At 47.8% G+C, this 11,935-nt stretch overlaps 1 protein-coding gene across 1 annotated transcript in view; it reads right to left on the bottom strand.

Annotated features, from left to right (window-relative positions):
• Positions 1-5,324: 5,324 nt before the first annotated feature.
• arhgap5 (Rho GTPase activating protein 5) overlaps positions 5,325-11,935 on the bottom strand; it is a 65,144-nt gene continuing 58,533 nt past the window's right edge. The window contains exon 7 of the mRNA XM_061744413.1: positions 5,325-10,085. Within this exon, the coding sequence (XP_061600397.1) occupies positions 9,767-10,085 (319 nt within the window). The 3' untranslated portion in view covers positions 5,325-9,766. The remainder of the gene's footprint in view (positions 10,086-11,935) is intronic.

Below are 11,935 nucleotides of genomic sequence, written 5' to 3'. Positions count from 1 at the left end.
GCGCAGGAATCGCTGGAGCAGACCATCAAGGCTGGGCAGACCAGGCAGCAGCTTGCAGGCCTTAGGCGTATGCCTCCCCCCGACAGCCCTGGGGGCCCGGCAGCTGCCTCCCGAGCCCATTTTCCACCACCAGCTCGCTCCAGTGGTCGCCATGAGCGACCTTCTGTGCAGAGGCCAGCCCGTGACTTTCGGGACTCTGCCCGACTCCCCTCCAGGCAACCTCAACCCCCAGATCCGGTCCGCCCCACCTCCAGGGGCCGGGGGGCCAGGAACTGAGGGCCCGGGGCCGGCGGTCGGATACTTTTCCCATCAGCAGCTCGAATACTGGGCTGCTCATGCTTCGGACCCATGAGTTGTTGCCACCTTAACCCATGGGTACAAGCTTCAGTTCCGCCGGCCCCCACCATCCAGCCGAGTCAACATGACCATAATCAGCGACCCGGTGAAAGCCCTAGCTTTGGACCAGGAGTTGTCCACCCTCCTGGCCAAGGGCGCCATCCAGGCCGTAGACCCTCTGTCGCACCCCAGGGGGTTCTAATCAACATACTTCCTTGTGACAAAAAAGACTCAGACTCAAGGGACTCAACAGGTTTATGAAGGTCATACCATTCCACATGTTGACCATGGCAGATGTTCTGCGAACCGTCGCCGAAGGGGAGTGGTTTATGTCCATAGATCTCAAGGACGCTTATTTTCATGTCCCCATTGCTCCTCACCACCGGCAGTTTCTGTGCTTTGCCTACCGAGGCCGCCACGGGCAGTTCAGGGTGCTACCTTTCGGGCTCCCCCGCTCCCCAAGGGTGTTCACCAGATGTGTGGCAGCGGCCCTTGCACCCCCTGCAGTCTCAGGGCATACGGGTTCTCCCGTACCTGGACGACTGGCTGGTCTGCGCTCCATCCCGGGCCCAGGTGTCACGAGATACAGCGCGTCTCCTGTCCCACGTGGCCCAGTTAGGACGTCTCACAGGCAAACTAACATCCGTTGCAGCGGTTGTTCCACTGGGCTTGCTATCACTGCGCCCTCTGCAGAGGTGGCTGAACAGCTTCCACTTGGATGCCCAGCGGCACAGACACAGGAAGCTCAGGGTGTCCCAGCAGTGTCTCCTTGCCCTTGCTCCATGGAGGGACAGGGCCTACATGGTAAGGGGTGTCCCTATGGGCTGCATTCCATCTCGCAGGGAGATTGTCCCCACCGATGCCTGCCCCTCAGGATGGGGTGCTGTGTGGCAGAGCAGGACAGCTCAAGACCGGTGGTTTGTGGCCGATGGTGCCGAACACATCAATGTGCTGGAGCTGCGTGCGGTGCACCTGGCTCTACAGCACTTCCTGCCATACCTGAGAGGCAGGCACGTCCTCATACGGTCAGACAACACCTCGACTGTATATCATATCAACCATTAAGGCGGGACCAAGTCTGCATGGCTGTTGCAGGTGTCGCAGGATCTCTTGACCTGGGCAGCCCCTCGCCTGATCAGCCTACGGGCAGTATATCTACCGGGAAGGCGAAACCACCTGGCAGACTTCCTTTCCCGCCAAAAGCCTCCGTTGGGGCAGTGGTGCCTCCATCCGGAGGTGGTGCACACCATCTGGAGCCTCTTCAGCAGAGCAGGGGTGGACCTCTTCGCCTCGGAGGTGTCCACCCACTGCTCCCAGTGGTTCTCCTTGGCAGAGACCACCAGCCCTCTAGGCCAGGATGCACTGGCTCATCCGTGGCCAGGGGGTCTCCTATATGCCTTCCCTCCACTTCCTCTGATTCGTCCAGTACTTCAGAGAGTCCTTCGGGAGGGTCACAGAATTCTGCTGGTGGCCCTTCTGGCCGGGCAGGACTTGGTTCCCTCTGCTGCACAGACTCTGCCGCGTTGCACCGTGGCGCCTCCCCGGCAGGAGAGATCTCCTATCCCAGCTAGGGGGTCGGATCTGGCATCCCAACCCCCAACGCCTCCAACTGTGTGTGTGGCTGCTGGAGGGCCCGAACCGCTAATGAGCAGTTGTGTGGACTCTGTTAGGCGGTTAGGGTTCACTGTTAGGCGTACCATCTTGAATGCCAGAGCACCATCCACTCGGCTATAGTACAACAGGTGGAAGTTGTTTTCCGACTGGTGTAATAATAATAATAATAATGATTGGATTTTATATAGCGCCCTTCTAGGCACCCAGAGCGCTTTACAGAGATCATTATTCATCCATACACATTCTCACTGGTGGTGGTAAGCTACATTTGTAGCCACAGCTGCCCTGGGGCAGACTGACGGAAGCGTGGCTGCCATATCGCGCCTAACGGCCCCTCGGACCACCACCAACATTCATACACATTCAAACACATTCACACGAGGCAAGGTGGGTAAGGTGTCTTGCCCAAGGACACTACGACAGCAAACTGGGACAGAGCGGGATTCGAACCGCCGACCTTCCGATCATTGGACGACCCGCTCTGCCACCTGAGCTACTGCCGCCCCAAGGTAGGGGTAGGGGTCGAAGTCAAGACCCGGTGCATTGTTCTGTGCCTACTGTCCTTGAGTTTCTGCAGTCCCTCCTGGACGAGGGCCGGTCTCCTTCTACACTGAGGGTGTATATGGCAGCTATATCGTGTCGACATGCAAGGGTCGACAATGGCACGGTAGGGAGCCACAGTCTGGTGTCCCTCTGGTGCTGGATGCTCTGGGCCGGCCTCCTTTCGAACCCTTGGTACAGGCGCAGCTGAAGTGGGTGTCATGCAAGACCGCATTCCTCCTGGCCATTTGCTCTGCAAAGCGTGTCAGTGAGCTGCACATGTCCGTTAGTGACTTGTGTCTGAGGTGGAACTCTGATGGCTCGGGGGTTACTCTGTGGCCGAACCCGGCATTCCTCCCTAAGGTTCTGTCACGCTCTCACCTCAACCAGCCTATACGGCTTGCACGGTTTGACCCTCCGCCGGGAGAGAGGAGGGCTGAGCTGGATCTGTTGTGCCCAGTACGGGCCCTGAGAGCCTACGTTGCAGCTACCGCATGCATTCGGCGGTCGGAGCAGCTCTTCCTGTGCTATGGGGGCCCTAACAAGGGTTGTGCTCTCTCTGCACAGCGTCTGTCCGACTGGGTTATAGATCCGCCACGCGTATGGGGCGAGTAACCATCTCCTGCCACCTGGTGTGAGGTGCCACTCCACCAGGAGCGTCTCCACGTCCTGGGCGGCCCTGAGAGGAGTTTCCCTTCAGGATATTTGTGCCGCTGCCTCATGGGCTTCGCCGGATACTTTCTCCAGGTTCTACAGGGTGAATGTTACCTGCATCAGCTGATTCCACTCACTGAGGTTTGTAATTGGGATTCCTCGTGACTTTGCTGGTATAGGTCATTCAGTGCTTGAAGCTCCACCTCTGGCGGTCAGCAGGGATGAAATAGAACGAAAGTTACGAATGTAACTACGGTTCTATGAATCCCGAATGACCGCCAGAGCACTTGTCACTCAGAATCCTCGTGTTTTCGCGAGAAGATTCAGTAGGAACTGATCCTTTGACGACGCCGGAAGATATCGACTTCTCCGGGTCATCCAGGGGTCACAGGTGATGTTGTTGGTTTACATACTGGAACTGCGCATGCGTGAAGGGAAATATTCAGTGCTTGAAGCACCAACTCTGGCGGTCAGCAGGGATTCATAGAACCTTAGTTACATTAGTAACTTTTTTTTTTCTCTTTATCGTATAATGTTCACAAAGTGTAATGCGATCCATGTCATGGGTAGTGTATTTTAAAGGATCAAATACTCAACATCCCATAATATCCATTTTAAATCAATATTTCAGGGATAGCATAATTTGATAGTCCAGTAACATCCTATCAAATAATGCTCCCGTCACTTAATGCATTCAGGTAAGATACTAATCAACTCAGAGCGTGGATTGAAGGGATGCAAGAAATTATGGGCAATCAAACTTTGAAAATGGACTGTGTGCAGAACCACAAAGTAGCAGTTCTGGATGGGTAGCATGGATGGACAGAACATCAGCTCGTCCTCGTCTCTAACCACCAGCAGAGGTCAGACTTCAGCCTGGTAGCATCCAGCAGGGAGGTGGAGGTGAAGGACGACTGCTCTCTCTTGCCTGTACTGTAAAAATAATCTGGCAGTCCTCAAAAATAAATGAGTCTGGAGCCACTCGGTGGTGTAGTGGGTTCAGCAGCGGCTCATATTCTGAGGCTACAGTCCTCCTTCAGCGGTCGCAGGTTCCAATCCCGGCCTGCGCACCTTTGCTGCATGTCTTCCCCATTCTCTCTGCAACCTAAATAAAGGGCCACTAGAGCCCAAAAAAATCTTTAAAAAAGAAATGAGTCTGGAAACAAACGATCAAGTCATGAGGAAGTTAAGACACAACCTTTATAAGTTTGGAACCTATTTCAGTGTTATTTTAAATCCTGGAGCATGTTTAATTCAAGACTGTGAAGTTTCTAAAACTGTTTCACCTGTGCTGTTATAATTTTAAATCTTAAGCCTGAATTATGGTTCTGTGTTAAACGCAGAGCCTACGCCGTTGCCGTGACGCCGTCGTGAACCTTCAGACTTCTCCGTCACTCCATTTCTCCGTGGTGCAGTACCCCCCCAGAGCGCTAGTTGATACTTTGTTTAACTTCTGGTTTTTCAGGTCACAGTGAATCAAAGAGACAAGGACAACTATTGTGCAAAAGAACAAAACAATCCAAAAAAAAAAAAAAAAAAAAAATCACACAGATGAAGAAAAGAGCGCTGAAAGTTCACGACTGCTTCACGAACTGGAAATGGAAATCCGTTGCTACCAAGCGAACCAATCACAGCCTCTCGGTCTGCGTTGGGTCGTAGTTCCATTTTTTGGGAGGTGCTAGCAGGCTACGGCGTAGCTACGGAGAGACCCCCGCGTAGCCGCGTACCCTACGGCGTAGGTTTAACGCAGAACCAGAATTCAGCCTTTAGCCTTCTTTTGATTAAACAAAGCAGAAATGAGGGGCAAAGTGGGCGTGGCCTAACTGGGCTCCTCCCACCCCCAGACCACGCCCACAATCAAGTATCACCACGGCAACAAGTGGAAACAAGAAACTTTATTTGAAAACTTTATGGAAAGAAAATGAAGAGGAAAAAAAAACCTTTAAGTTTTTTTTTTATTTCAGAAAATCATTTTATTTACTATAGTACATAGCAGATGTTAAAAGTCAGTTGGTTTGTACACTAGTGGGACTGGATGAAGAGCAGAGCTTACCGACAAAATGAGAAAGGAAAAGAACGACTGACTGATGGAGAACTGTGGACGAATCTTAGACTACCGCGCCCCCCCCCCCCTCAGGCTCCGCTCAGCTCCACCCTCCACCCTCTCCTGCCCCCCCATCATCTCCCCTCCAACATCACCACCGGCTCCCCCATTAACACGTTTGATCCCGTCTCAGGAGGGTTCCTCCTGCGTCTGCAGCTCCCCGGCCCACGGGCCCCCCCAGCCTCCCCGATTCTGTGGTTATGGCACGTTAGGATGAGTCTTCTGAAACGGAGGAGAAACATCCACATACTGTCTGGCAGCTCATCCTTAAAGAAAGAAGAGATTACCCCCGCGTTTCAGGGGAAGATACTCTGCAGGAATGGTTAGAAACGCTATATTTTGCTTAATTCTTAAACTAGAAAAGAAAGCTGACAGAACCCGACTGTCACATTGTGCAGGAGGGAGGTTTATTGTGAAAAGCTGTGGTCTGCAGACGGACGTTAACCAGGACTGAAGCTGAGCTGCGTCTGGACCTGCAGGAGGAAGTTATTGCAATGAACTGATCGTTTCCTCCACACCTCACAGCTGGATTAAAGCAGCCCCGACTGCAGGAAACAGCGTAAATATAGAGATAACTTGACTTTTTATTGCAAACAGGTGAAACCGTTGTAGTGTTTTAGATTTCAGTACCTGCAGGACCTGCCTCCCTCGCTAAAACGCTGCCCAAATACGTCTCTGTCAGTCTGGAGTGAAAGTACTTCCCCGGTACTACGTGAAAGTACTTCCCCGGTACTACGTGAAAGTACTTCCTCGGTACTACGTGAAAGTACTTCCCCGGTACTACGTGAAAGTACCTCCCCGGTACTACGTGAAAGTACTTCCCCGGTACTACGGCGAGGACGGTGGACGTGAGCGGAGTCTCCTGTCCTCGCAGGTCTGGGCCAGAAAGGACACTTCTGGTAGTAATGACTGTACTTTCAGTTTGGTTTCACTTGAAGTAAAAATACTTCAGTTGTTGACTTGGCAGATAAAAAGATATTCTAATAAAAAAAACATCTATTTATTACTGCTTTTTGAGCAAAATATTGTATATAAATAGAGAATTATTGTTTTGTCCTGCTTTGACCTCATTAGATGTGGGATCATCCTCGGATCGGATCAGAAGCTTGATGCTTTTATTTTGAAATGTAGAGCCAGTATGAACTGACAAGTACCACAGAACCGTTCAACAAAGTTAATAAATATACGCTTTAAACTATGGAGTAAGAAAGCTTTCAAAAAGATGTGTCCATGTTATAACTACTCGTAATGATAAACATTTGTATGTAAATAAAAAAAGTTGTACCCAAAATTCTGCTGTCACACACGAGTCTGATCAATTATTAGGGTTAGGATTGTTTTTATGCGAGTGTGAATCTAAAAGCTGTGAGTGCAAAGTCTTATGGATACAACTCTAATAACTACGACTGCGAGTCTTCACTGTGAACATGAATTCAAGTTTGTGGGTACGAGTGGAAAAACTGTTGAAATGACGTAAGAGGCAGTTGAGGGGAAAGCAATGGAACCAGAATGATGCTGAGGCCGAGGACGGCTGGAAACAGAGCAGCCATGGACACCACCGGTAACGCGGGGGAAGCTCCATCACAGCTCAATAACCCATCCCACATTTAGTTCTTTATTTCATGAAATTGTACCGTTTTAAATAATATAGTTTATGGATGTAAAGACATAAACTGCCTCTTACGTCATTTCAACAGTTTCTCGACTCGTACCCACAAACTTGAATTCGTGTTCACAGTGAACTCGTAGTCGTAGAAATTAGAGTTGTATCCATAAGACTTTTAGATTCACACTCACATAAAAACAATCCTAACCCTAATAATTGATCAGACTCGTGGGTGACAGCAGAATTTTGGGTACAACTTTTTTATTTACATACAAATATTTATCATTACGAGTAGTTATACCACGGACACGTGTATTTGAAAGCTTTCTTACTCCGTATTAAACAGAGTTGGGACATGAAAGGTGGAATTAAACTATTTTCATCCAGATGGACAGACATTTGTGGAAGTGTGGCTCGCTAACGGCCCCCCCCGCCCCCCACCCTAGACCCGGCGGGTCATGCTCTCCCTCACCCTGTCACCGGGGGGGGGGGAGGAGGAGTGAGACTCACTCATTCACACCCAACACCATCACAGGAGTGACTAACAAACATGAGCCCGGCTGACAGGTGAGTCCAGTACCTGCAGAAACCTCTGCTGCTCAAGCATTTATATATATATATATTTATATATATTTATACTTACAAATACTTCCTCTATTTCGGGAAAACTATTCAACATATAACAAAAAAATATGATATTCAGAGTTGATTTCTTTTCATGAAGAAATAAATGCGAAAACTTTGCTTTTCTGTGGACACGCCCCCTTAAATGTGAGCAGGAAGTTCCTCCAGAGGCTCATGGGGTCATTTCCTTTCAGGTTTCTTTTTTTTTCACTTAGTGTTAAAACAGAGACATGCAAACTTCTGAACAAACCAACTGAAACAGAAGAATGAAGAGTGGAGATGAAGGAGGGGGAGGCGTGTAGCACCTATAATGTAATCATTTCCTATAATGTAATCATTTCCTGAAAATGTAATAAAATTTACACTTAACTCAATCGAAAATGTAATAAAATCCAATAATGTAATAACATTTTTACTAATAATGTAATACCTTATTACATTATTGGGAATTTATTACATTTTCAGGTGGGTATTTTTTTTTCTCCAAAACTGATAATGTAATACTTGACAAATAATGTAATATATATGTTCATTTTCAGTCCAGAGTTCTACATTTTGTGTTTTAAGAATCTAAGAATGTTATATACACTGGATTTGAAACATCAGAATGACTATTGGGTTAAATTGCAGACTTTAAGTACCATGTAATAAATTCCCAATAACGTTATAAGTTATTACATTATCAGTAAAAATGTTATTACAATATCCGTCAGGATATGTTATTACATTATTGGGTTTTATTACATTTTCGATTGAGTTAAGTGCAAATTGTATTACATTTTCAGGCGTTATTACATTTTCAGGAAATTATTACATTATAGGAGCTACAAGGCGGCCTCCGCCGAGCGCAGGACGCCAGACCACCACACTTGAAATGAACAGAACCAGCTTCCTCGCTCATGTGCAGCATCCGGCGGACTAGGGGGGCCAGGGGGGACCAGGGGGACTAGGGGGACCAGGGGGACTAGGGGGGACCAGAGGGACTAGGGGGGACCAGGGGGACTAAGGGCCATAAGGGGACATGTTTCTCAGGAAGAAACCTTTGCAGTAAGAATCTGAACCTCTATCCAGATGAAGTGGTTATCCACCAGGTCTCGTCCTGGTGTGGGACACTACGAGTCCATGTGTCCACATTAGGATGTCCTCGTGTCCCTTCTGAACCCCCGCCCCCCCTGCAGAGAGGGGACAGACTGGCTGCATAGAGACCACAGTCAGACACCACACCATCATCAGCAAACAATCACACACACAACAGGCTGGCTAGAAATCATGTTACTACATATACACATACGCACATACATATACATGTATATGTATACACACACACACACACACACACACACACACACACACACACACATATACATATATACATATGTATATGTATATGTATATATATATATATGTATATGTATATGAACAAACAATCAGAAGAAGAACTAAACAGACATGAAGTTGGCATGTGGACCTTTGACACTAATCGTGCATGTGCTGTTCTTCTTCAGGGGTCAAAGTTCACGTAGTGGGGAAGAGGATCATTACATTTTATTTTTAGTATTCAAAACCTCAGAAAAAATAAAACTTAAAGTAATGCAAATATTTCTGTGAGTGTCAGGTTGACAAAGTTAGACGTATAGTGTCTCCGGAGGTTTCCCCGTGTCCTCCTACTGGTTGAGGGTCAAAGAGAAAAGCAAAGAAAGGAGAGGAAGTGTTTTCCTGTTTTCCTGTGCTGGAGTTTCCAGGAAGACTGGGTGAAATCCCACCAACACTACGAGAGAGACACTCGGACATCTGCAAAGTCAGCAGAGGAGGTTTCAGATTCTAGGATCAGTCCCGGGGATTTCACTTCCCTTTTCTCTGGTCTGGGGTTGGGATGGAGGGATGGAGGGATGGAGGGGCGGGGCTTCACGGGGGCATCGCACCCTCATGTGCTATTCCATCAGGGATCTGTTTCCCCACAGGCCGAGTCTGACCCTGCTGGGTGATTAGTGTTATGTGCCGAGTCCAAAACGGCTCCCCCACCAACAGCTTCCAGTTCCTGCGTGGTAAAAGCCGTCAGAGATCCAAAACATTCCTTCCAAAAGGTGACGTGCAATTGTAATTCTCTAATCCAGGATTTAGTTCCTGGGATGAGCAGATCTCTCAGATTAGGACTGATCCAACCGATGGTCTGTGTGTCTGTAAAGCCCAGGGCTCTGATGGATCCCCCAGAAATCAGCTCCTAGTTCCGTTTCCGTGGTGGTTTGAGACGGTTGTTGAGCGGAGGATGGTCCCCCCCCCCTCCGGCTCTATATGAGCGGGTCGGGGTGCAGCGTGTGCTGGATCTGCTGCGGCTGCAGCGGCGGGGGCAGCTGCAGGGGCAGCAGGGCCTCCACCATGTTGTGGCAGTGCGGCGGGGGCGTGCCCTCGCTGCTGGAGCTCTCCGCCACCTCCCCCCCGTGGAAGAAGTAGTCGCTCTGCACGATGAAGGTCTCGATCACGGCCTGGTTCAGCTTGGTGGTGGACAGCGTGTCCTTGTTCTCGAAGTCGGGACGCATCAGCGTGGGCCAGAAGCAGATGGACAGGTTGTCGGGCGTCATCAGGGTGGTCTTGCTGTGCTGACTCACCCTAAAGAGTTTACACACACAAGTCAGTCATCACAAGGAAAACAAAGACTCCAGAGGCCGACACACAAATAAAACCTTTACTAGTCCACAATCAGTGCCTTTACATGGGAAGTTTAATTCCTCTTTAATTCATAATTAAAATTCAATCCATAAAAATTACCATGTAAACATGTAATTCCGAATGAAAATGGCCATTCCGAATTAAACTTAATTCCGAAGTAAGTGGCTGGTTTATTCCAATTTTAAATCTGAATAGAATAATTCTGCGATCATGTATACACTCATTCCTGGAGATTCCAGAGCTAGTCTCCCTCTACCTTCACTCCTTCATCCAGAGCTACAGTCTTTATGACAATATGGTGATGTAAGTGGCTTTGAATAAAAGCATCTGCTAAATGGCAGTAGTAGTAGTAGTAGTAGTAGTAGTAGTAGTGGTAGTCGTAGTAGCATTAGTAGTACTAATACTACTAGTAGTAGTAGCAGCAGTAGCAGTAATAGTAGTACTAGTACTAGTAGTAGTAGTAGCAGCAGTAGTAGCAGTAATAGTAGTAGTACTAGTACTACTAGTAGTAGTAGCAGTAGTAGCAGTAATAGTAGTAGTACTAGTACTAGTAGTAGTAGTAGTAGTAATAGTAGTAGTAGTAGTACTAGTAGTAGCAGTAGTACTAGTAGTAGTAGTAGCAGTAGTACTAGTACTACTAGTAGTAGTAGTAGTAGTAGCAGTAATAGTAGTAGTACTAGTACTAGTAGTAGTAGTAGTAGCAGTAATAGTACTAGTACTAGTAGTAGTAGTAGAAGTAGTAGTAATAGTAGTAGTACTAGTAGTAGTAGTAGCAGTAGTAGTACTAGTACTAGTACTAGTACTAGTACTAGTACTAGTACGAGTAGTAGTAGTAGCAGTAGCAGTAGCAGTAGCAGTAGTAGCAGTAGCAGTAGTAGTACTGTGAAGTTCATCAAACTAATCAAACTTCTGAACTAGTTAGTCCTCATGAAATTATCACATGTTAACATATGACAGGGCAGCCCTTCCTGAGTTCTGTCAGGGGGGTCGACTGTCCCACAACTGTCTCATTGTTAGCCTGGACCATCTGTTAAAAACCCCATGAAGTTCCTGTTTTTGTCCAGGAAGGGATTTGACCCCTTGACCTTTGTGTTCTTTAAAGACTTTAAGCTAAAGATGTCTTTAGTTCTGTTTGTTTCTTCATACCAAGCCTCTTTAACTGAAAATGTCACGTATGACTTTTTTAACCCCGATGTCTGTTTCTCCATCTGTTTCCTCCCATTGTCCATTCACTGTTCCTAATATGGTAATGTTCCTGTCAAAGTTTCTCAATAAAAGCTGATGCAAAGGAGGAGCCAGCGAAGCATTTGTCGAGAGCATCCAAGAGGGCCATGTTGCTCTGCAAGCTCCGACTTTGCTTCCCTTCTGCAGAAGGCCTTAAAAATCATTCTAACAGCCTCTGTGTCTTTCCTTGTTTATGTTATGTTGATTTGGGACACAACATTTGGTGCCGAAACCCGGGACCTCATACATCTGTGACGTTGGAGCGTCGTACAATCAAACAGGCCATCTAAAACTGTCGACAGCCGTTCCGATTTCAGGAACGGGGCCAAGTTGATCCTGCGCTGCTCCAGAGTCCAATGACGAGGTCCCCGAGCCGGGAAGACACCGAGACTGGTGAGAGACCTCTTCTTACTTAAAATACTTAGGGTATTTAAGTATTTTTGTGTAAAATACGAGTGAAATTCTGTGTATAGTAACCTGGGGTTAGCGAAAAAAGGTGTTGGCCGACACTATTGCCTGGGGCTAGTGCAAAGGCCAACATCCCACTCGGTATGGGACCGGCTTTA

Source organism: Cololabis saira, chromosome 16, assembly GCF_033807715.1.
Source record: "Cololabis saira isolate AMF1-May2022 chromosome 16, fColSai1.1, whole genome shotgun sequence".
Classification (NCBI taxonomy): domain Eukaryota; kingdom Metazoa; phylum Chordata; class Actinopteri; order Beloniformes; family Belonidae; genus Cololabis; species Cololabis saira.
The sequence above is the reverse complement of the archived record's forward strand: the minus strand, read 5'-3'. Positions and strand labels throughout refer to the sequence as shown.